At 48.3% G+C, this 26199-nt stretch overlaps 1 protein-coding gene across 14 annotated transcripts in view; it reads left to right on the forward strand.

The window, feature by feature from the left end:
* SLC35C2 (solute carrier family 35 member C2) overlaps window positions 1-26199 on the forward strand; it is a 199300-nt gene that overhangs the window by 48713 nt on the left and 124388 nt on the right. For 6 of the 14 annotated variants that reach the window (XM_063960497.1, XM_063960503.1, XM_063960500.1 and 3 more), the window contains exon 4: window positions 25540-25708. The exons of 1 other annotated variant lie outside the window; for it this stretch is intronic. In XM_063960497.1, the coding sequence (XP_063816567.1) occupies window positions 25565-25708 (144 nt within the window). In that variant the 5' untranslated portion in view covers window positions 25540-25564. Of the gene's footprint in view, window positions 1-25539; window positions 25709-26199 lie in introns of those variants that run through there. 7 more of the 14 variants (XM_063960505.1, XM_063960506.1, XM_063960493.1 and 4 more) reach the window with 5 other exon arrangements.

The following is a 26199-nucleotide window of genomic DNA, read 5'->3' on the forward strand; positions in this document are numbered from 1 at the left end:
CCGTATAAAGGGGAGGAGTTATTTGGGGCTGGTCTATCGGACCTGGTGGCCACGGCAACGGCTGGAAAATCCACCTTTTTACCCCAGGTCACTTCACATCAGCAGAAAAAGACACCGTCTTTTCAAACTCAGTCCTTTCGTTCCCATAAGTACAAGCGAGCTAAAGGCCATTCCTTCCTGCCCCGGGGCAGAGGAAGGGGAAAAAGACTGCACCATGCAGCAGCTTCCCAGGAGCAGAAGCCCTCCCCTGCTTCTGCCAAGTCTTCAGCATGACGCTGGGGCTTTACAAGCAGACTCAGACATGGTGGGGGCCCGTCTCAAGAATTTCAACGCGCAGTGGGCTCACTCGCAAGTGGACCCCTGGATTCTACAGGTGGTATCGCAGGGGTACAAACTGGAATTCGAGGCGTTTCCCCCTCGCCGGTTCCTGAAGTCTGCTCTACCAAAGTCTCCCTCCGACAGGGAGGCAGTTTTGGAAGCCATTCACAAGCTGTATTCCCAGCAGGTGATAATCAAGGTACCCCTCCTACAACAGGGAAAGGGGTATTATTCCACGCTGTTTGTGGTACCGAAGCCGGACGGCTCGGTGAGACCAATTTTAAATCTGAAATCCCTGAACACTTACATAAAGAGGTTCAAATTCAAGATGGAATCACTCAGAGCGGTGATAGCAAACCTGGAAGAAGGGGACTATATGGTGTCTCTGGACATCAAGGATGCTTATCTCCACGTCCCAATCTACCCGTATCACCAAGGGTACCTCAGGTTTGTAGTACAAAACTGTCATTATCAGTTTCAGACGCTGCCGTTTGGGTTGTCCACGGCACCTCGGGTCTTTACCAAGGTAATGGCCGAAATGATGATTCTTCTTCGAAGAAAAGGCGTCTTAATTATCCCTTACTTGGACGATCTCCTGATAAGGGCAAGGTCCAGGGAACAGTAAGAAGTCGGAGTAGCACTATCTCAGGTAGTGTTACGTCAGCACGGGTGGATCCTAAATATTCCAAAATCGCAGCTGATTCCAACGACACGTCTACTGTTCCTAGGAATGATTCTGGACACAGTCCAGAAAAAGGTGTTTCTCCCGGAGGAGAAGGCCAGGGAGTTATCCGAGCTAGTCAGGAACCTCCTAAAACCAGGCCAGGTGTCAGTGCATCAGTGCACGAGGGTCCTGGGAAAAATGGTGGCTTCTTACGAAGCAATTCCATTCGGAAGATTCCATGCAAGAACGTTTCAGTGGGATCTACTGGACAAATGGTCCGGATCGCATCTTCAGATGCATCAGCGGATAACCCTGTCGACAAGGACAAGGGTGTCTCTTCTGTGGTGGCTGCAGAGTGCTCATCTACTAGAGGGCCGCAGATTTGGCATTCAGGATTGGGTCCTGGTGACCACGGACGCCAGCCTGAGAGGCTGGGGGGCAGTCACACAGGGAAAAAATTTCCAGGGCTTGTGGTCAAGCATGGAAACATCTCTTCATATAAACATTCTGGAACTAAGGGCCATTTACAATGCCCTAAGTCAAGCGAAACCCCTGCTTCAGGGTCAGGCGGTATTGATCCAATCGGACAACATCACGTCAGTCGCCCACGTAAACAGACAGGGCGGCACGAGAAGCAGGAGGGCAATGGCAGAAGCTGCAAGGATTCTTCGCTGGGCGGAAAATCATGTGATAGCTCTGTCAGCAGTGTTCATTCCGGGAGTGGACAACTGGGAAGCAGACTTCCTCAGCAGACACGACCTTCACCCGGGAGAGTGGGGACTTCACCCAGAAGTCTTCCACCTGATTGTAAACCGTTGGGAAAAACCAAAGGTGGACATGATGGCGTCACGTCTAAACAAAAAACTAGACAGATATTGCGCCAGGTCAAGGGACCCTCAGGCAATAGCGGTGGACGCTCTGGTGACACCGTGGGTGTACCAGTCAGTGTATGTGTTCCCTCCTCTGCCTCTCATACCAAAAGTACTGAGAATCATAAGAAGGAGAGGAGTAAGAACGATACTCGTGGTTCCGGATTGGCCAAGAAGGACTTGGTACCCGGAACTTCAAGAGATGCTCACGGAAGACCCGTGGCCTCTACCTCTAAGAAAGGACCTGCTCCAGCAGGGGCCTTGTCTGTTCCAAGACTTACCGCGGCTGCGTTTGACGGCATGGCGGTTGAACGCCGGATCCTGAAGGAAAAAGGCATTCCAGATGAAGTCATCCCTACCCTGGTCAAAGCCAGGAAGGATGTAACCGCAAAACATTATCACCGCATTTGGCGAAAATATGTTGCGTGGTGCGAGGCCAAGAAGGCCCCTACAGAGGAATTTCAACTGGGTCGTTTCCTCCATTTCCTGCAAACAGGACTGTCTATGGGCCTAAAATTAGGGTCCATTAAGGTTCAAATTTCGGCCCTGTCGATTTTCTTCCAGAAAGAACTGGCTTCAGTACCTGAAGTTCAGACATTTGTAAAAGGGGTACTGCATATACAACCTCCTTTTGTGCCTCCAGTGGCACCTTGGGATCTCAATGTTGTTTTGATGTTCCTTAAGTCACATTGGTTTGAACCACTCACCACTGTGGACTTAAAATATCTCACATGGAAGGTGACGATGCTGTTAGCCCTGGCTTCAGCCAGCCGTGTGTCAGAATTGGCGGCTTTATCATATAAAAGCCCTTACTTAATTTTTCATTCTGACAGGGCAGAATTGAGGACTCGTCCTCAATTTCTCCCTAAGGTGGTTTCTGCTTTTCACATGAACCAACCTATTGTGGTGCCTGCGGCTACTAGGGACTTGGAGGACTCCAAGTTACTTGACGTTGTCAGGGCCCTGAAAATATATGTTTCCAGGACGGCTGGAGTCAGAAAGTCTGACTCGCTGTTTATCCTGTATGCACCCAACAAGCTGGGTGCTCCTGCTTCTAAGCAGACTATTGCTCGTTGGATTTGTAGTACAATTCAGCTTGCACATTCTGTGGCAGGCCTGCCACAGCCAAAATCTGTAAAAGCCCATTCCACAAGGAAAGTGGGCTCATCTTGGGCGGCTGCCCGAGGGGTCTCGGCTTTACAACTTTGCCGAGCAGCTACTTGGTCAGGGGCAAACACGTTTGCTAAATTCTACAAATTTGATACCCTGGCTGAGGAGGACCTGGAGTTCTCTCATTCGGTGCTGCAGAGTCATCCGCACTCTCCCGCCCGTTTGGGAGCTTTGGTATAATCCCCATGGTCCTTACGGAGTCCCAGCATCCACTAGGACGTCAGAGAAAATAAGATTTTACTTACCGATAAATCTATTTCTCGTAGTCCGTAGTGGATGCTGGGCGCCCATCCCAAGTGCGGATTGTCTGCAATACTTGTACATAGTTATTGTTAACTAAATCGGGTTATTGTTGTTGTGAGCCATCTTTTCAGAGGCTCCTTCGTTGTTATCATACTGTTAACTGGGTTCAGATCACAAGTTGTACGGTGTGATTGGTGTGGCTGGTATGAGTCTTACCCGGGATTCAATATCCTTCCTGATTATGTACGCTCGTCCGGGCACAGTATCCTAACTGAGGCTTGGAGGAGGGTCATAGGGGGAGGAGCCAGTGCACACCACCTGATCCTAAAGCTTTTATTCTTGTGCCCTGTCTCCTGCGGAGCCGCTATTCCCCATGGTCCTTACGGAGTCCCAGCATCCACTACGGACTACGAGAAATAGATTTATCGGTAAGTAAAATCCTTATTATTTTCACTATTATTTCCATGGTTACTTCGATCCAAATGCCACAACACTACAAAATAAGCACAGAGCAGAATCAGCTAGTTCTCCACAGTGTAGGTTAGGTGTATGAATTATGTGTATTTAATTTACAGTACAGTATAGTTCTGATGCCTAGATACAAATAGAGGCGTTATTTTTTTTTCTTTTCTTGTTTCACTTCACTAGAACGAAAATATCAGCAAAAGGCTAATTAGCGCTATATTCTGAAGTCCCCATTATTAATGGTTACTACAGTCTGACCCCTATGTACAAAACTGCAAAAAGCATAGTTTTCCAGAGTTTGGACTCATTGGTATATGCCATCATCTAATGGTGTAAACAGCACTATGCCTATGGAGACATTCTTGTAGTAGAGGGATTTTACGCAGTGTCAGATTCTCAGGAGGGTTTTCAAAAATGTGACTCCTCCGATATGCCGGGATGTAAGTCACAGGGCCAGCGGTTCTTGCAACGTCTGTCCCTAGAAGTTACATTTAGGCCCTCATTCCGAGTTGTTTCGCTCGCTAGCCGCTTTTCGCAGCATTACACACGCTAAGCCGCCGCCCTCTGGGAGTGTATCTTAGCTTAGCAGAATTGCGAATGAAGTATTCGCAATATTGCGAAAAGATTTTTCTGTGCAGTTTCTGAGTAGCTCGAGACTTACTCTTCCAGTGCGATCAGTTCAGTGCTTGTCGTTCCTGGTTTGACGTCACGAACACACCCAGCGTTTGCCCAGACACTCCCCCGTTTCTTCAGCCACTCCCGCGTTTTTCCCAGAAACGGCAGCGTTTTTTCACACACTCCCATAAAACGGCCAGTTTCCGCCCAGAAACGCCCACTTCCTGTCAATCACACTCCGATCACCAGAACGAAGAAAAAACCTCGTAATGCCGTGAGTAAAATACCAAACGTCTTAGCAAATTTACTTGGCGCAGTCGCAGTGCGAACATTGCGCATGCGCAATTAGCGGAAAATCGATGTGATGCGAAGAAAATTACCGAGCGAACAACTCGGAATGAGGGCCTTAGTGCATAACAGGGAACTTTACTTAAAAATTTAAAGTCTGAGATCTAATAAAAAAAATAATTTAACTTCTCTTCACCATTGTGGAAGCTGCATCAAGTTGCCCGCAGCATTCACTTTGATCACACAGTCTGGGATGAAAAGTGAAACCCAGGGGCTGTCACTTGAATGTAGTGCAGTCCATCTTCAATAGCCGGCACAGACACATTAGATCACTGTAATGAAGAATTAAGAATTTCCAGATATCTTAAAAAGAAAAGTGTGTTTCTTTATTATTTAAATGCATCCAATACATTGACCTTTTTTTTGTTTTTTTTTGGCCTAGTTTAAAGACTATAGTGGTGAGTGGCTCCAAGTCATGCCATTTATACAGTTGAAAGCCTATCTATATCTATTGGGCACACCTCAAAGAGACCTGTAGGGATGGATTTGATGTGTTATGAACGACTAGATCCTTGGCCTTGCAAGATGCTGAGGGGAACTCAAGTGAAGGATCCTTGGACTTGCAAAGGTGCCGTAGAAAGCTCCAGTACTAGTTTTAAGCGTAGCTGTCTTGGACCTACTTGAGGGAAGCACAAGCTCTATAAGGGTGAGACTCCTAGAGCCCTTAAGAGGCGTTTCACCATTAGCAACCCCCCGCTGTTCCCTTAGTGCTAGTTGCGCACACTGGTACTTAGAGGTCCCATGGCCTTAATTCCTCCAGCAGTAGGAGCCCACTCAATAGACTAGTGATCGCGGATAGCACTGGATAGCAACAGACTAGCCAGATATAATAGAGCCAAATTTGCTTGGCCTTGCAGGTTGTCAGCTGGCAGGTGAGGTAGACAGGATGGACCAAGGCTTGGTTTTGAGAGATGTTTGCAAAATGACCTGATGCGCAGGACTGACTAAAGCTATACCTTGCAGGGTGCTCCTATGACAGACCAGGTTTACAGGATAGGCAGACGTGTACTTGCAGACCAGATTTGCAGGGTAAACTCTAACGTGGATTTACAGGATTTTACTGATGGACCAAGTTTGCAGGATTTACTGTAACGTGGGATTGCAGGATATGACTGACAGACCAGGTTTGCAGGATTTACTGTAACGTGAACTTGATGGATAACTGAAACGTGGATTTGCAGGATCTGACGGACCAGGTGTGTAGGATTTACTGTAAAGTGAACTTGCAGGATAAACTATAACGTAGAGTTGCAGGATATGACTGACGGACCAGGTTTGCAGGGTTAACTGTAACTTCTACTAGCAGGATTAACTGTGATGTAGATTGCAGGATATGACTGCCAGACCAGGTTAGCTGGATTAACTGTAGAAGACAGAAGGGCCAGGAAGATCCGGATTACAATACAGAGCGACAAGGACTCCCATAGTAAGAGGACTATAACCGGCAAGGTGATGTAGGAGTGTCAGGGAGATAAAGGGAGGAAGAGCCAATCCTGAGGCTTGCTGAGACAAGCCCCCTCTAATTACATACTTCGTGCATCTGCAGCGGCCCACAACCACCTGCGCCTGACAGGTGTCCGCGTTGCCTGGCCGACTGGGAAGCTGCCGGGCGGAAGCTAGTTTTTAAATAGTATAAGTGGAGGCTTATTTATAACACAGACTCAGCTTGTGCAGTTGACACACAAATTGTACACCACTGCATTTAGATGGCTTACGAAAACTGCATTAAACATAGAATGCCTTACTATTAATTCTGTAGTACACATGGCTGTTCTCTATAATCTTAACTTTGTATTTAAAAAATGCAGAAAGCAGCAGGTTCTTCATAATAGAATGTGTGCTAACTCAACAGTGGTGTCCATAGGAAATCATTAAACCTAAAAATATATATATTTCTCTGACTTCCTAGTGGATGCTGGGAACTCCGTAAGGACCATGGGGAATAGACGGGCTCCGCAGGAGACTGGGCACTCTAAAGAAAAGATTAGGTACTATCTGGTGTGCACTGGCTCCTCAGTTAGAATCTGTGCCCGGCCAGAGCTGGGTGCTCCTAGTGGGCTCTCCTGAGCTTACTAGTAAAGAAAGTATTTATTAGGTTTTTTATTTTCAGTGAGCTTCTGCTGGCAACAGACTCACTGCTACGTGGGACTAAGGGGAGAGAAGCAAACCTACCTGCTTGCAGCTAGTTTGTGCTTCTTAGGCTACTGGACACCATTAGCTCCAGAGGGTTCGAACACAGGCACCTGTCCTCGATCGTCCGTTCCCGGAGCCGCGCCGCCGTCCCCCTTGCAGAGCCAGAAGAACAGAAGCTTGAAGACCACGAAATCGGCGCCTGAAGACTCCTGTCTTCATTAAGGTTGCGCACAGCACCGCAGCTGTGCGCCATTGCTCCCAGCACACTTACACACTCCGGTCACTGTAGGGTGCAAGGCGCTGGGGGGGGGGGGGGCGGGGCGCCCTGGGCTGCAATTGAAGTACCTTTTGGTATAAAAAAATACATATATACAGTCTAGCACTGTATATATGTAAAAACCCCCGCCATTTTTTTACATGGTAAGCGGGACAGAAAACCGCCACTGAGGGGGCGGGGCCTTCTTCCTCAGCACACCAGCGCCATTTTCTCTTCACAGCTCCGCTGGAAGCAGCTCCCCAGGCTCTCCCCTGCAGTATCCATGTACAAGACGGGTTAAAAAGAGAGGGGGGGCACATAAATTTAGGCGCAAATAATACAAAAAAAGCAGCTATTTGGTAAATCACTTATTAGCAGTGAAAATCCCTGTGTTATATAGCGCTGTGGTGTGTGCTGGCATACTCTCTCTCTGTCTCCCCAAAGGACTTTGTGGGGTCCTGTCCTCAGTCTGAGCATTCCCTGTGTGTGTGCGGTGTCGGTACGGCTGTGTCGACATGTTTGATGAGGAAGGTTACGTGGAGGCGGAGCAAGGGCAGATAAGTGTGGTGTCGCCCCCGTCGGGGCCGACACCTGATTGGATGGATATGTGGAAGGTCTTAAATGACAAAGTAAACTCTTACATAAAAGGTTTGATGACGCTGCAGCCTTGGGACAGCCGGGGTCTCAGCCCGCGCCTGCCCAGGCGACTCAGAAACCGTCAGGGGCTCATAAACGCCCTCTATCTCACATGGTTGACACAGATGTCAACACGGAGTCCGACTCCAGTGTCGACGATGATGAGGCACATTTACAGTCTAAAATGACCAAGGCCATCCGATAAATGATTATTGCAATGAAAGATGTATTACACATTTCTGAGAGTAACCCTGTTAATACCAAGAGGGTTTATATGTTTGGGGAGAAAAAGCAACCAGTGACTTTTCCCCCATCTGATGAATTAAATTAATTGTGTGAAGAAGCGTGGAGTTCCCCTGATAAGAAATTAGTGATTTCTAAGAGGTTACTGATGGCGTACCCTTTCCCGCCAACGGACAGGTTACGTTGGGAAACATCCCCTAGGGTGGACAAGGCGCTGACACGCTTATCTAAAAAGGTGGCCCTGCCGTCTCAGGATACGGCCGCCCTTAAGGAGCCTGCGGATAGAAAGCAGGAAGCTATCCTGAAGTCAGTGTATACACACTCTGGTACTCTACTGAGACCTGCTATTGCTTCAGCCTGGATGTGTAGTGCTGTAGCAGCGTGGACAGATACTCTGTTAGACGACAGATTCCCTCGACAGAGATACTGTTTTGCTAACCCTGGGCCATATCAAAGACGTCGTCTTATATATGCGGGATGCTCAGAGGGACATTTGCCTGCTGGGCTCTAGAATTAATGCTATGTCCATTTCTGCCAGGAGGGTCTTATGGACTCGGCAATGGACAGGAGATGCTGATTCTAAAAAACACATGGAGGTTTTGCCTTATAAGGGTGAGGAATTGTTTGGGGACGGTCTGTCGGACCTCGTGTCTACAGCAACAGCTGGAAAGTCGACTTTCTTGCCTCAGGTTTCCTCACAGCCTAAGAAAGCACCGTATTATCAAATGCAGTCCTTTCGTTCCCAAAAAGGCAAGAGGGTCAGGGGCGCATCCTTTCTTGCCAGAGGCAGGGGTAGAGGTAAGAAGCTGCACCATGCAGCCAGTTCCCAGGAACAAAAGTCCTCCCCTGCTTCCACTAAGTCCACCGCATGACGTTGGGGCTCCACAGGCGGAGCCAGGTGCGGTGGGGGCCCGTCTCCGAAACTTCTGCAGCCAGTGGGTTCGCTCACAGGTGGATCTCTGGGCTATACAAATTGTATCTCAGGGATACAAGCTGGAATTCGAAGCGACTCCTCCCCGCCGTTACCTCAAATCAGCCTTGCCAGCTTCCCCCATGGAAAGGGAGGTAGTGCTGGCGGCAATTCACAAGCTGTACCTCCAGCAAGTGATTGTCAGGGTCCCCCTCCTTCAACAGGGAAGGGGTTACTATTCCACAATGTTTGTGTTACCGAAACCGGACGGTTCGGTGAGACCCATTCTGAATTTAAAGTCCTTGAACACTTAAATAAAGAAATTCAAGTTCAAAATGGAATCGCTCAGAGCGGTTATTGCAAGCCTGGAAGAGGGGGATTTTATGGTATTGCTGGACATCAAAGATGCTTACTTGCATGTCCCCATTTACCCACCTCACCAGGAGTACCTCAGATTTGTGGTACAGGACTGTCATTACCAATTCCAGACGTTGCCGTTTGGCCTGTCCACGGCACCGAGAATATTTACCAAGGTAATGGCCGAAATGATGATACTCCTTCGGCAGAAGGGAGTTATAATTATCCCGTACTTGGACGATCTCCTCATAAAGGCGAGGTCCAGGGAGCAGTTGTTGATCAGCGTAGCACTCTCTCAGGAAGTGTTACTACAGCACGGCTGGATTCTGAATGTTCCAAAGTCACAGCTGATTCCTACGACGCGTCTGCTTTTCCTGGGCATGATTCTGGACACAGAACAGAAGAAGGTGTTTCTCCCGGTGGAGAAAGCCCAGGAATTAGCATCTCTGGTCAGGAACCTCCTGAAACCAAAGCAGGTGTCGGTGCATCACTGCACGCGAGTCCTGGGAAAGATGGTGGCTTCATACGAAGCCATTCCCTTCGGCAGGTTCCATGCGAGGATTTTTCAGTGGGATCTGTTAGACAAGTGGTCTGGATCGCATCTCCAGATGCATCGGTTGATCACCCTGTCCCCGAGGGCCAGGGTGTCTCTGCTGTGGTGGCTGCAGAGTGCTCATCTGCTCGAAGGCCGCAGATTCGGCATACAGGACTGGGTCCTGGTGACCACGGATGCAAGCCTCCACGGTTGGGGGGCAGTCACCCAGGGAAGGAACTTCCAAGGACAATGGTCGAGTCAGGAATCTTCCCTACACATAAATATTCTGGAACTAAGGGCCATTTACAACGCCCTGAGTCAAGCAGAACCCCTGCTTCAAAACCAACCAGTTCTGATTCAGTCAGCCAACATCACGGCAGTCGCCCATGTAAATCGACAGGGCGGCACAAGAAGCAGGATGGCAATGGCAGAAGCCACAAGGATTCTTCGATGGGCGGAGAATCACGTGCTAGCACTGTCAGCAGTGTTCATTCCGGGAATGTACAACTGGGAAGCAGACTTCCTCAGCAGACACGACCTCCACCCGGGAGAGTGGGGACTTCATCCAGAAGTCTTCAAGCTGATTGTAAATCGCTGGGAACGGCCACAGGTGGACATGATGGCGTTCCGCCTCAACAAAAAGCTAAAAAGATATTGCGCCAGGTCAAGGGACCCTCAGGCGATAGCTGTGGACGCTCTAGTGAACCAGTCGGTGTATGTGTTCCCTCCTCTTCCTCTCATACCAAAGGTACTGAGGATAATAAGAAAAAGGGGAGTAATAACTATACTCATTGTTCCGGATTGGCCAAGAAGAACTTGGTACCCAGAACTTCAGGAAATGATCTCAGAAGACCCATGGCCTTTGCCGCTCAGACAGGACCTGCTACAGCAGGGGCCCTGTCTGTTCCAAGACTTACCGCGGCTGCGTTTGACGGCATGGCGGTTGAACGCCGGATCCTAAAGGAAAAGGGCATTCCTGATGAAGTCATTCCTACGCTGATAAAAGCTAGGAAGGATGTGACAGCAAAACATTATCACCGCATATGGCGGAAATATGTTGCTTGGTGTGAGGCCAGGAAGGCCCCAACGGAGGAATTTCAGCTGGGTCGATTTCTGCACTTCCTACAGTCAGGAGTGACTATGGGCCTAAAATTGGGTTCCATAAAAGTCCAGATTTCGGCCCTGTCTATTTTCTTTCAAAAAGAACTGGCTTCACTGCCTGAAGTTCAGACGTTTGTTAAGGGAGTGCTGCATATTCAGCCCCCTTTTGTTCCTCCAGTGGCACCTTGGGATCTTAATGTTGTGTTGGATTTCTTAAAATCACATTGGTTTGGGCCACTTAAAAACGTGGAGCTGAAATATCTCGCGTGGAAAGTGGTCATGCTGTTGGCCTTGGCTTCGGCCAGGCGTGTGTCAGAATTGGCAGCTTTGTCGTGTAAAAGCCCATATCTGATTTTCCATATGGACAGGGCAGAATTGAAGACTCGTCCCCAATTTCTCCCAATGATGGTATCAGCTTTTCATTTGAACCAACCTATTGTGGTGCCTGCGGCTACTCGGGACTTGGAGGATTCCAAGTTGCTGGACGTAGTCCGGGCCCTAAAAATCTATGTTTCCAGGACAGCTGGAGTCAGAAAAACTGACTCGCTATTTATCCTGCATGTACCCAACAAGCTGGGTGCTCCTGCTTCAAAGCAGACTATTGCTCGCTGGATCTGTAGCACGATTCAACTTGCACATTCTGCGGCTGGACTGCCGCATCCTAAATCAGTAAAAGCCCATTCCACAAGGAAGGTGGGCTCTTCTTGGGCGGCTGCCCGAGGGGTCTCGGCTTTACAACTTTGCCGAGCTGCTACTTGGTCGGGTTCAAACACATTTGCAAAATTCTACAAGTTTGATACCCTGGCTGAGGAGGACCTTGAGTTTGCTCATTCGGTGCTGCAGAGTCATCCGCACTCTCCCGCCCGTTTGGGAGCTTTGGTATAATCCCCATGGTCCTTACGGAGTACCCAGCATCCACTAGGACGTCAGAGAAAATAAGATTTTACTCACCGGTAATTCTATTTCTCGTAGTCCGTAGTGGATGCTGGGAGCCCGTCCCAAGTGCGGACTCTCTGCTGAATCGTGTTACAGATCCAGCGAGCAATAGTTTGCTTTGAAGCAGGAGCACCCAGCTTGTTGGATGCATACAGGATAAACAGCGACTCAGTTTTCCTGACTCTAGCCGTTCTGGCTACATAAACCTTCAAAGCCCTGACCACATCTTGTAACTCGGAATCCTCCAAGTCACGAGTAGCCACAGGCACCACAATAGGTTGGTTCATATGAAAAGATGACACCACTTTTGGCAGAAATTGTGGACGGGTCCGCAATTCTGCCCTGTCCATATGGAAAACCAGATAGGGGCTTTTATGTGACAAAGCCGCTAATTCTGACACACGCCTAGCCGAAGCCAAGGCTAATAGCATGACCACCTTCCACGTGAGATATTTTAACTCCACCGTTTTGAGTGGCTCAAACCAGTGTGACTTCTGGAAACTCAACACCACGTTAAGATCCCAAGGTGCCACTGGAGGCACAAAAGGGGGCTGAATATGCAGCACTACCTTTACAAACATCTGGACAAAATACTGGATTATAATAATCCCCACTTTCCAGGAAATTCCAGCCAAGGGAACTAGTTTTGGGTCTGGTTAATGAGACAGCAAGGAATGTCTATGCTGTGTGTTACCCCTGCTATGGCATTATCAACATGGCTGGTTTAGTCTTGTGCTGGTCATTAGGAAATATGGCATACCTCATGTCACCCTCTCCCCCCGCCTTCCTTTGCTGACTGACTTAGTCGTTTTCAAAATCATACAGTTTGTTAAAACTAGGGGACTGTGAATCTAAGAATGTAAAATTGTTACCTGAAATTTGCAGCCTTCACATAAATATGCTCACTCGCAGCTGGGGTTTGCAAACTATGCCAAATGCGATGTGAGAGAATTGGGGAGACTTGTCTAGACCCCAAAAAAGTGGAATCATATAGAAGGCTTTAAGGGGGAATAAGGAAAGTACTGAATATATATATATATATATATATATATATATATAATTTCTCTGACGTCCTAAGTGGATGCTTGGACTCCGTAAGGACCATGGGGATTAGCGGCTCCGCAGGAGACTGGGCACAACTAAAGAAAGCTTTAGGACTACCTGGTGTGCACTGGCTCCTCCCACTAAGACCCTCCTCCAGACCTCCGTTAGATTCTTGTGCCCGGCTGAGCTGGATGCACACTAGGGGCTCTCCTGAGCTCCTAGAAAGTATATTTTAAGTTTTTTATTTTACAGTGAGATCTGCTGGCAACAGACTCACTGCAGCGAGGGACTAAGGGGAGAAGAAGCGAACCTACCTAACTAGTGGTAGCTTGGGCTTCTTAGGCTACTGGACACCATTAGCTCCAGAGGGATCGACCGCATGGAACCGGCCATTGATGTTCGGTCCCTGAGCCGCGCCGCCGGCCCCCTTACAGAGCCAGAAGCAAGAAGTGTTCCGGAAAATCGGCGGCAGAAGACTTCAGTCTTCACCAAGGTAGCGCACAGCACTGCAGCTGTGCGCCATTGCTCCTCATGCACACCTCACACTCCGGTCACTGATGGGGGCAGGGCGCTGGGGGGGGGGGGGGGGGCGCCCTGAGCAGCAATATAAACACCTTGCCTGGCAAAATCATCACAATATATAGCCTCAGAGGCTATATATGTGATAAATACCCCTGCCAGAATCCATAAAAAAGCGGGAGAAAAGTCTCCGGAAAAGGGGCGGAGCTATCTCCCTCAGCACACTGGCGCCATTTTCTCTTCACAGTGCAGCTGGAAGACAGCTCCCCAGGCTCTCCCCTGTAGTTTTCAGGCTCAAAGGGTTAAAAAGAGAGGGGGGGCACTAAATTTAGGCGCAATATTGTTTATACAAGCAGCTATTGGGGGGAAAAATCACTCAGTTATAGTGTTAATCCCTGCATTATATAGCGCTCTGGTGTGTGCTGGCATACTCTCTCTCTGTCTCCCCAAAGGACTTTGTGGGGTCCTGTCCTCAGTCAGAGCATTCCCTGTGTGTGTGCTGTGTCGGTACGGCTGTGTCGACATGTGGGATGAGGAAGGTTACGTGGAGGTGGAGCAGAGGCCGATAAATGGGATGTCGCCCCCTGTGGGGCCGACACCAGAGTGGATGGGTAGGTGGAAGGTATTAACCGACAATGTCAACTCCTTACATAGAAGGCTGGATGACGTAAAACAACTGTGGGACAGCCGGCTTCTCAGCCCGCGCCTGCCCAGGCGTCTCAAAGGCCATCAGGGGCTCAAAAAAGCGCCCGTTACCTCAGATGGCAGACACAGATGTCGACACGGAGTCTGACTCCAGTGTCGACGAGGTTGAGACATATACACAATCCACTAGGAACATCCGTTACATGATCTCGGCAATGAAAAATGTGTTACGCATTTCTGACATGAACCCAAGTACCACATAAAAGGGGTTTTATTTTTGGGGAGAAAAAGCAGCCAGTGTTTTGTTCCCCCATCAGATGAATGAATGAAGTGTGTAAAGTAGCGTGGGTTCCCCCGATAAGAAACTGGTAATTTCTAAAAAGTTACTGATGGCGTACCCTTTCCCGCCAGAGGATAGGTCACGTTGGGAGATATCGCTTAGGGTGGATAAGGCGCTCACACGTTTGTCAAAAAAGGTGGCACTGCCGTCTTAGGATACGGCCACCTTGAAGGAGCCTGCTGATAAAAAGCAGGAGGCTATCCTGAAGTCTGTATATACACACTCAGGTTATATACTGAGACCTGCAATTGCCTCAGCATAAATAGTGCTGCTGCAGCGTGGTCTGATACCCAGTCAGATAATATTAATACTCTAAGACAGGGATAATAGTTTGCTAAAATAGAGCATATTAAAGACGTCGTCTTAGATATAAAGGATGCACAGAGGGATATTTGCCGGCTGGCATCCAGAATTAATGCAATGTCCATTCTGCCAGGAGGGTATTAGAAACCCGGCAGTGGACAGGTGATGCTGCCTATAAAAGGCACATGGAGATTCTGCCTTATAAGGGTGAGGAATTGTTTGGGGATGGTCTCTGGGACCTCGTATCCACAGCAACAGCTGGGAAGAAAATTTTTTACCTCAGGTTTCCTCACAGCCTAAGAAAGCACTGTATTTTCAGGTACAGTCCTTTCGGCTTCAGAAAAGCAAGCGGGTCAAAGGCGCTTCCTTTCTGCACAGAGACAAGGGAAGAAGGAAAAAGCTGCACCAGCAGCCAGTTCCCAGGATCAAAAATCTTCCCCCGCTTCCTCTGAGTCCACCGCATGACGTTGGGGCTCCACAGGTGGAGACAGGTGCGGTAGGGGCGCGTCTCGGGAACTTCAGGGACCAGTGGGCTTGCCCACAGGTGGATCCCTAGGTTCTGCAAATAGTATCACAGGGATACAGGCTGGAGTTCGAGGCGACCCCCCCCCCCCCTCGCCGTTACCTCACATCAGCCTTGCCTGCTGCCCTCGGAGAAAGGGAGGTAGTACTGGCGGCAATTCACAAGCTGTACTTCCAGCAGGTGAAATCAAGGTACCCCTCCTTCAACAAGGCCGGGGTTACTATTCCAAAATGTTGTGGTACCGAAACCAGACGGTTCGGTGAGACCCATTCTAAAATTGAAAGCCTTGAACACTTATATACGAAGGTTCAAGTTCAAAATGCAATCGCTCAGGGCGATTATTGCAAGCCTGGAGAATTTCATGGTATCACTGGACATCAAGGATGCTTACCTGCATGTCCCTATTTACCCTCTTCACCAGGAGTACCTCAAAATTGTGGTACAGGATTGTCATTACCAATTCCAGACGTTGCCGTTGGTCTGTCCCCGGCACCGAGGTATTTACCAAGGTAATGGCCGAAATAATTATCCCGTACTTGTACGATCTCCTTATAAAGGCGAGGTCCAGGGAGCAGTTGTTCGGCGGAGTAGCACTATCTCGGGAAGTGCTACAACAGCACGGCTGGATTCTGAATATTCCAAAGTTGCAGCTAGTTCCTACGACGCGTCTACTGTTCCTGGGTATGGTTCTGGACACAGAACAGGATAAAAAGGGTTTCTCCCGGAGGAGAAGGCCAAGGAGTTGTCGTCTCTAGACAGAGACCTCCTAATACGTATACAGGTGTCGGTGCATCAATGCACGTGAGCCCTGGGAAGGATGGTAGCTTCTTAGGAAGAAATTCCATTCGCCAGGTCCCATGCAAGGATTTTCCAGTGGGATCTGTTGGACAAGTGGTCCGGGTCGCATCTTCAGATGCATTGGCGGATAACCCTGTCTCCAAGGGCCAGGGTGTCGCTGTTGTGGTGGCTGTAGAGTGCTCATCTTCTAGGGGGCCGCAGATTCGGCATACAGGACTGGGTCCTGGTGACCACGGATGCCAGCCTTCGAGGCTGGGGGGCAGTCACACAGGGAAGAAACTTCCAAGGCTATGGAAAAGTCAGGAGACTTCCCTACACATAAATATTCTGGAACTAAGGGCCATTTACAAGGCCCTAAGTCAGGCTAGACCCCGGTTCAACACCGGCCAGTGCTGATCCAGTCAGACAACATCACGGCGGTCGCTCATGTAAACCGACAGGGCGGCACAAGAAGCAGGATGGCGATGGCAGAAGCCACAAGGATTCTCCGATGGGCGGAAAATCATGTGTTAGCACTGTCAGCAGTGTTCATTCCCAGAGTGGACAACTGAGAAGCAGACTTTCTCAGAAGACACGACCTCCACCCGGGAGAGTGGGGACTTCATCCAGAAGTTTTCCAAATGATTGTACACCGTTGGGAAAGGCCACAGGTGGACATGATGGTGTCCCGCCTCAACAAAAAGCTACAAAGATATTGCGCCAGGTCAAAGGACCCTCAGGCGATAGCTGTGGACGCTCTGGTAACACCGTGGGTGTACCAGTCGGTGTATGTGTTCCCTTCTCTGCCTCTCTTACCCAGGGTAATGAGAATAATAATGAGAGGAGTAAGAACTATACTCATTGTTCCGGGTTGGCCAAGAAAAGCTTGGTAACCAGAACTCCAAGAAATTATCTCGGAGGACCCATGGCCTCTGCCGCTCAGACTGGACCTGCTGCAGCAAGGGGCCTGTCTGTTCCAAGACGTACCGCGGCTGCGTTTGACGGCATGGCGGTTGAACGCCGGATCCTGAAAGAAAAGGGCATTCCGGAGGAAGTTATCCCTACGCTATTTAAAGCTAGGAAAGAAGTGAACGCAAACCATTATCACCGCATATGGTGGAAATATGTTGCGTGCTGTGAGGCCAGGAAGGCCCCAAAGGAGAAATTTCAGCTAGGTCGATTTCTGCACTTCCTACAGTCAGAGGTGACTATGGGCCTAAAATTGGGTTCCATGAAGGTCCAGATTTCGGCTATCGATTTTCTTCCAAAATAGAACTGGCTTCACTGCCTGAAGTTCGGACTTTTGTTAAGGGAGTGCTGCATAGTCAGCCCCCGTTTGTGCCTCAAGTGGCACCGTGGGATCTCAACGTGGTGTTGGATTTCCTGAAGTCGCATTGGGTTGAGCCACTTAAATCCGTGGAGCTACAATACCTCACGTGGAAAGTGGTCATGCTGTGGGCCTTGGCGTCGGCCAGGCGTGTATCAGAATTGGCGGCTTTGTCATACAAAAGCCCTTATCTGTATTTTATATGGATAAGGCGGACTTGAGGACTCGTTCCCAACTCCTTCCTAAGGTGGTATCAGTTTTTCATGTGAACCAACCTATTGTGGTGCCTGCGGCTACTTGGGACTTGGAGGATTCCAAGTTACTGGATGTAGTCAGGGCCCTGAAAAGTATATGTTTCCAGGACGGCTGGAGTCAGGAAAACTGACTCGCTATTTATCCTGTATGCACCCTACAAGCTGGGTGCTCCTGCTTCTAAGCAGACTATTGCTCGCTGGATCTGTAGCACGATTCAACTTGCACATGCTGCGGCTGGACTGCTGCACCCTAAATCTGTAAAAGCCCATTCCACGAGGAAAGTGGGCTCTTCTTGGGCGGCTGCCCGAGGGGTCTCGGCTTTACAACTTTGCCGAGCTGTTACTTGGTCGGGTTCAAACATTTTTGCAACAGTCTACAAGTTTGATACCCTGGCTGAGGAGGACCTAGAGTTTGCTCATTCGGTGCTGCAGAGTCATCTGCACTCTCCCGCCCGTTTGGGAGCTTTGGTATAATCCCCATGGTCCTTACGGAGTCCCAGCATCCACTTAGGACGTCAGAGAAAATAAGATTTTACTCACCGGTAAATCTATTTCTCGTAGTCCGTAGTGGATGCTGGGCGCCCATCCCAAGTGCGGATTGTCTGCAATACTTGTTTATAGTTATTGCCTAACTAAAGGGTTATTGTTGAGCCATCTGTTGAGAGGCTCAGTTATATTTCATACTGTTAACTGGGTATAGTATCACGAGTTATACGGTGTGGCTGGTATGCGTCTTACCCGGGATTCAAAATCCTTCCTATTTGTGTCAGCTCTTCCGGGCACAGTATCCTAACGGAGGTCTGGAGGAGGGTCTTAGTGGGAGGAGCCAGTGCACACCAGGTAGTCCTAAAGCTTTCTTTAGTTGTTCCCAGTCTCCTGCGGAGCCGCTAATCCCCATGGTCCTTACGGAGTCCCAGCATCCACTACGGACTACGAGAAATAGATTTACCGGTGAGTAAAATCTTATTATATATTTGTATGTATGTTACACAATATCCGATTTTTTTTTTTTTTTTTTTTACTGTATTTTTCAGTCACCTCATACCGCTTAAATCCTCTGTTTATGCCCTGTATTTACTGTCACACAACAGTGTTGTGTTTTTTTTTTTTTGCAGGTATTGTTTGTCTGGCTATATTGTACTGTTACGCTCTAAGGCTACATTCCTTAGAATGTCTGCGACACGGGGCAGGAAATCCGCGGACGCTTCTGCATCATGCAGTGCTGGCATTTACCTGAGGGGGAAGTTTTTAGCCGTTGGTTCAGGCGCTGGGTGCCGTACACCTCCCAGTCAATCTGCAGCTCCTGTGGCGAACCAGGGCCAGCCTTGGGCAGCGTTCTCAAGTATGCTGAATACACTTGTGACACGTCTTACGACCCCCTGTGGGACCTGCTGTGCCATTACAGCCACACATTGTCCCTTTAGTTAATCCGCCCTAGTGGACACTCTGTCTACCCAATTACAAACATTAAATCAATCTTTGGTTAGACAAAAGTCTACCCCGCGCCCCTCTGGGGCCAAGGGGTCATCTAAGCGGGCCATTTCTTCCTCACAATCCACTAATATTTCAGATAATTCTTCCGATGAGGATGGGGAATATACTGATCCGTCAGACACTGATATAGTTGCTTCTGATGAGGAATCTACAACCTAGGTTGATGATCCTGGCCTAGTGGAGGCTATTAAGCGAATTCTCCAAATAGATGATAACATTGAGCCTACTACTGTGTCTAAGAAACCTGATAAGTTCAAACGTTAATTCTGGTCATCTCCAGGAAATAGATTTTCCCTGTCTATAAAGATGCTAGCTCGTTACCCTATCCCTGCGGAGTTGAGTAACAAGTGGGAAACTCTACCGCCGGTGGTCTCTCATGTCGCCCGTCTTGTGGTGTCATCTACTCTACCTGTCAGATTAGCGTGTGGAGGGAAGCTTGAAGTCTATTTACTCTCTTACTGGTGCTGTACATAGACCCACTGTGGCAGCCTTCTGGGCTGCGAAAGGAATTGAAGCATGGGTTCAGGCAATTGAGGATGAGCTGCCTCAGTATTTTTCGGACATTGCCAGACAACATCTGTCATATATTACCACAGCCTCCCACTATATTCAGGAGGCTGCCCCTGATGCAGGTGTAATGGCGGCCAAGGCGTCTACTATGTCTATACTGGCTCGCCGAATTCTGTGGTTGAGGTCCTGGAAGGAGGACCTGGACTCCAAAAAGACATTGGAGGTGCTCCCTTTTAAGGGAGACATCCTATGTGGGAAGGATCTGAACAAGATTGACTGACTTGGTGACTGCCAAGACTGCGTTCCTCCCAAGTACTAATCCTTCTGCTCCTTTCGACCTCCAGGAAAAGCAAAAGGTCAGGCGTATCCAAGACAGGCTCGTGCTTCCAAACCACTAAACCCAAATCTAAACAATCCTGGGCCGCCAGTCAGCCTGCTTCCAAACAAGATAAGCCTGCTGCATGACTGGGCAGGCCTCCCCCTGGTGGACCCCGGGTGGGGCGCTGACTTCTGCAGTAATCCCAAGCCTGGTAAAAGACCACTTCGGACGCCTGGGTGCGGAAAGTTGTCTCTCACGGGTACGCAATCTTTCAAGAGACGTCCGTCCCCCCCCCCCCCCCCCGCCAGTTTTGCACCAATAGTATCCTTGTGGATCCGTTAAAAGCGCAAGCTCTAAACTTGGTTGTACAATCCCTCCTGGACACAAGAGTGGTAGTGCCGGTACCACTGTCTCAGAGAGGCAGGGGATACTATTCGACCCGGTTTCTAGTTCCGAAGCCATATGGGTCCTTCCGGCCTGTACTCAACCTCAAATCATTGAACAAATTTGCGAGGGTGTCCAAATTCTGTATGGAAATTCTGCGCTCTATTGTGCTTGCCATGGAACCCGAAGACTACATGGTATCCCTGGACATACAGGATGCTTACCTGCACATACCTATTGCCATATCGCATCAGCTATATTTGCGGTTTGCTGTTGGCAACCTACATTATCCATTCTAGGCCCTGCCTTTTGGATTGGCCACGGCCCCTTGGATCTTCACCAAGGTCATGGCCGTGACGACTGCTCTTCTTCGCCATCAGGGAATTCCGGATCCTGCCGTATCTGGACGACTTGCTGATCCTAGCGAACTCCCAAGAGGTTCTGCTCGGCCATCTAGAACTGATGGTTCAATTCTTACAAGCCCATGGGTGGCTCATCAACTAGAAAAAGTCCTCGCTGTTCCCTGCTCGGAGCATGGTTAACCTGGAGGCACTACTGGACACACACAGCCAACGATTGTATTTGTCTCCAGAGAAAGTCCTGAAGCTTCAGGACAGGATCAGATATTTCCTTTCTCGCCCAAAAGTGTCAATACACTCAGTGATGCAAGTACTAGGCCTCATGGTGTCTGCTTTCGACATGGTAGAGTACGATCAATTTAATTCCCGCCCTCTGCAGAGGTTAATCCTTTCCAAGTGGGACAGCCTGCCTCATCGGATCAGGTCTCAAATGCACTACTTGACTCCGGAGGTTTGTCTGTCACTGAGCTGGTGGCTACAGGACCAACAGTTGATCAGGGGCCGTCCCTTCTGGATCTCCAACTGGGTCCTCCTGACAACGGATGCCAGTCTGCGGGGTTGGGGCGCGGTGTTGGAGCAACATTCTCTCCAGGGTCGGTGGACCAGGGCGGAATCTCTCTTCTCCTGATAAACATTCTGGAATTACGGGCAGTGTTCAATGCATTGACACTGGCCCCCTGCCTCTAGTACAGAACAGGCCTGTTTAAGTACTATCAAACAACACCACCACGGTGGCGTACATAAATCATCAAGGCGGCACTCGAAGCCGCATGGCAATGCTGGAAGTATGAAGAATCCTCCGTTGGGCGAAACGCCATCTGCCAGCAATATTGGCAGTGTTCATTCCCAGAGTCCTCAACTGGGCAGCGAATTTCCTCAGTCGTCAAGACGTTCATACCGGAGAGTGGAGTCTTCATCTGGAAGTCTTTCAACTCCTAGTGGACAAGTGGGGCCTACCAGATATAGACCTGATGGCGTCAACACAATCGCAAGGTTCCGGTCTTCGGATCAAGGACAAGGGATCCTCAAGCAGCGTTCGTGGACGCACTGGCAATTCCATGGAACCTTCGGCTGCCATACATGTTTCCTCCAGTATCGCTCCTGCCCAGGGTGCAACGGAAGTTCAAGCAAGAAAGAGCATTACTACTTCTAGTCGCTCCAGCGTGGCCCAGACGGCATTGGTTCTCAGACCTGCAGGGTCTATCGATAGAGCGTCCTCTTCTACTTTCTCAATGCCCAGACCTCCTCGTTCAGGGACCTTGTGTCTATCCTGACTTGGCCAGACTGGCTTTGACGGCGTGGCTCTTGAAGCTTCACTCCTGAGGGCCAAAGCATTCTCTGAGGCGGTTATTCAAACTGTGTTGAAGGCCTGCAAACCTGCTTCTGAATGGATTAAATACAGGGTCTGGAACTCTTGCTTCACATGGTACGCTGCTAAGAAGTATGATGCCTATTCATTCAGAACTTCAAGGCTGTTGGCTTTTCTGCAACAAAGCCTAGAGTTAGTCCTTCGTCTGGCCTCAAGGTTCATATATCTGCCTTGTCGGTGTAGTTTCAGAGGAAAATTGCGTCTATTCCTGACGTTCATACTTTCACTCAGGGTGTTTTACGGATTCAGCCTCCCTATGTCCCTCCTGTGGCTCCATGGGATCTGTCCGATGTTTTAAATGGCCTACAAGAGTCTCCATTTGAACCTCTTGAGTCTGTGGATCTTAAATGTCTAACACTTAAGGTCGTGTTTTTACTGGCTATTGCCTCTGCTAGGAGGGTGTCGGACTTAGACACTTTGTCCTGTCGTCCACTCTTTCTGATTTTTCACCGTGACCGGGCAGTTCTTCAAACTCGCCCTGGTTATCTACCTAAGGTGGTATCTTTTAATCTTAACCAAGAGATTGTGGCTCCGGCCTTTTATCTCTTCTGGTTTGTCCTCCAAAGAGTGGTCTTTGGATTTGGTACGGGCTCTCCGTACTTATGTAGAGAGGACTGCCTCCCTCAGGAGGTCAGATTCCCTTTTTGTTTCCTCCTCCTCTCCTCTCCCTCTTCCTCTTCGATACTTCCGCCTCCCAGGATGCTTCCTTTGGATGCCGGGTTCTTGTGCCCGCTACGGTGCCTCCCCTCCCATGAGAAACTGCTTTAGGACCTCCCAGATGTAGTCCCTGTGGAATCCCAGTGTACCCCGCTACAGAAACGGAGATTTATGGTAGACTTGCCATGATTAAATCTTTCTGCGAGGTGCACTGGATTCCACAGGGCGCCCACCCTGATGCACTTAGCTTCTTTTGGGTTTGTATGGCATTAGCCGCTAGTCCCTTCTCCTGTCGTGAGAATGTGGTTCTAGTGACTAACATCTACCGACTTTTACCTACTACTGCATTGGACTGGTTAACGAAACTGAGCGCCAGTGCCTGGAGGCGTGGTTATAGAGGAGGCGTTGCAATGCATCCTGGGAACAGTCAAAGCTTTAGCCTTTTGGTGCCTCGGATCAAGATCCAACTCTACACCCCGATGTATTACCTGTGGAATCCAGTGTACCTCGCAGAAAGATTTAACCATGGTAAATCTCCTTATCTTCATCATTCTTTGTAAATTTTTGAAAATGACCATATTGTTTAATATCAATTTAGTTAACATTGTTGCTTTTGGAAGATGTCCTTATTCTCACAGCATTTACACTGAAGATCATCCGTTTAGCTCAGTTGCCATTACCAAATACACCTATGTCCCAAAAAAGCCACAAGTTTTAAGTCATTTGATAACCACCATTGATTTAAAATGTTGGCCTCTTTTTCCTAACTTGTTGTTTCAAAACAGCATAGAGGAATACGCATAGCTCAACACAGTGCTTCTCAGCCTCTTTCCTCAAGATACCCAAACATCGAGGTGCTTGAGCACAAAACGTTAAATCAAAATGACTGAGGTGCTAATACAGGGGCAGATTTATTAAGCCTGGTGAAGTGATAAAGTGCAAGCTGATAACGCACCAGCCAGTCAGCTTCTAACTGTCATTTTTCAAACCCAGCCTGTAACATGGAAGTTAGGAGCTGATTGGCTGGTGCTTTATCACCCTCCACTTTATCACTTCACCAGGCTTAATAAATCTGCCCCTAAGTCACCTGTGCTCAAACATGACATACTTAAATCCTGGGCTGTTAGTGTGTGTTAAGCGAGTTTGAGAAGCACTGGCTCAGTGGATCGATATTTGAAAGCCTCGGTTATGTCTTCGTATAACTATACCTGTCTGGTATATATACTTTAATAAAGTAATGTGTTAATGTTATGGTCCCCATATACTTGCGTGACTTCACCAAGGGGAGAAGTCACACAGGATTCCCTTGAGCTTCCCGCGCGGCAGGATCACATACGATACATCGTATGCAGACCTTTTGCATACAATGTATCGAATGCGATCCCAGCCAAGGCTCTGGGATCTGACGAATGTATAGTACAGCCCTTGCTTTCTCCCACTCCAATCCGATGAGCGCAGTACCGCCATCGGAATCGGAGGTAAAACACCTGCGATTTGCCACTTTTCATCCGATTTCTCGGTCAGATCTGTTGAAATCGTCTCAAATCACACAAGTGTATGGGCAACTGTATGCATGGTCTGGGCGTTCGTGACAGTAGCATCATTGCTTCCTGCCAGAGTCTTCATAAATATGGAGACACACATTTAATTAAAAAGCCACCTGGAGACACTACAGAGATGGCGAAACGAGAGTGACACAGGGTCACTGAATCCTCCCACGATGCTCCGCATAGTCTTCTCTAAGGAAACTGCGCAGTATAGGAGATAGTAATGGCCAGAGTGGTATCTGTAATCTGTATGGAAGGGGGAAATTGTGATTGTGCTCAGTGTTTCGGGCGGCAACTCTTTGTCCTGGCACAGTGCACCCATAATGTTACTGTTATTTGTTGCAATAAATGCACTAATACCTAGAGAATCGCTGTATACGGCCCAGCTGTTGCAAACACTGATAACAAATATTAGATATATTCATGGGACATAGTACAAGCCCTGGATCACAGCCCATATATCTAAAAGGCTTCAGGGCTGGCAGACAAATAAAGATTATAAAACAGGATCTCTAAGTAAATGAAAAGTTTATGTAAGCACAAGAAGGGGAGCTTTCACTCCAGAGTATAACCTGAAGTCAGCTGTTACTATCCACATTACTCTTATGAGGGAAAATCTGCAGATGCTAAAGGAAACCTCAAAGTGTGGACACACTTTGGGTAAGTTATCTGACATGGAGATGCTAGTACTCCACGTTCCATGAGATGTTGTTGATGTTCATGTCTGTTCAATCTAATGATTTTTTTCCCTGACATTATGGACAGGGTAGATAGCTAAATTGTTTGTGTTCTGTATGTTTACTCCATCCATGTGTTGGAGTCACTTTTTGATACTAGACTACAGTCGATTACTGTAACAGTGACTTTTCATTGTTTAGCTCCTCTATCAGCTGGAAATAGCAGTAATAGGTGGGGGGGGGGGGGGGGTATTCAATTAAGTGTCGCTTTTTTTTGACTGGTCAAAAAAATGTCACTAATTGAATACCCCCTATGATGTGACTACTCATTTGGACACTGCTGTCAGAATTTGATGTTTTATAAGGGCCTTATACTTTCCCCTACTCAATCACCTGCTGTTTTGTGTCTATGGTGTGGCCCATTGCACCCACCCTATTGTGTGCTGACGCATAACTACATGGCTCTCACTTTGTTCAAAATTTTCAAAGCATCTAGGTATGAAGAATTAAAAATGTGGTATTGCCCCTTCCAAGGAATGCTGGGAAGGACTGACTAACCAGGACAAACAGGACAGAACGTATAATAGGCTAACACTTGGATGATATATATGACATGTCAAAATATTAGAGAGGTGTTTGGACACAGGATCAGTACTAGCAATCGGCTAATTTGATTTCACTCTGTTTCTCAGATGCCTCGTTCTTGCATACATTGTAATGAAGCAAACTATTGGTGTGGCTAGGAAGATGAGTTTACCTTGCTGGGCCATAATATGGAAGATTCTTCTCACGGTGGGACTGGTCCTTTTCTATTACTCCTTCTCCATTGGGATTACTTTCTACAACAAGTGGCTACTCAAGGTGCGGATATTATGTGAAGTACAACTTAAGGATGTGTTGTGTTAATTAGGGGTCTGTGTACTAAGCCTTGGAGAGAGATAAAGTACCAGCCAATCAACTCCTAAATTCCATGTTACAGGTTATGTTTGAAAAATCACAGGAGTTGGTTGGTAGTTTCCCTCTGCACTTAATATCTCTCTAAGTAAATGGGACCCTCAGGACGGGTACTTATCAGAACGATGTGTTCCTGGCCAATACGACAGCCAGTGGGCTGACATATCGTGCCGCCCATATAAACTGCACAATATAACATGCCATGCTGTATTTAGCAGCATATCCTCTTTAACGATACCTTCTAGTTTGTCGACGGCCGTGCAGCACGGCCAACCAGAAGATATAGTTAACGACCCGGGGGTTATTGCGGGTACACACTAGATGATTTGCCACTTAATATGGCAAATTGTACCTGGCTTTAGTCATTTACTAAGAAATTCATGTAAAGTGGACATATG

Source organism: Pseudophryne corroboree, chromosome 3, assembly GCF_028390025.1.
Source record: "Pseudophryne corroboree isolate aPseCor3 chromosome 3, aPseCor3.hap2, whole genome shotgun sequence".
Classification (NCBI taxonomy): Eukaryota; Metazoa; Chordata; class Amphibia; order Anura; family Myobatrachidae; genus Pseudophryne; species Pseudophryne corroboree.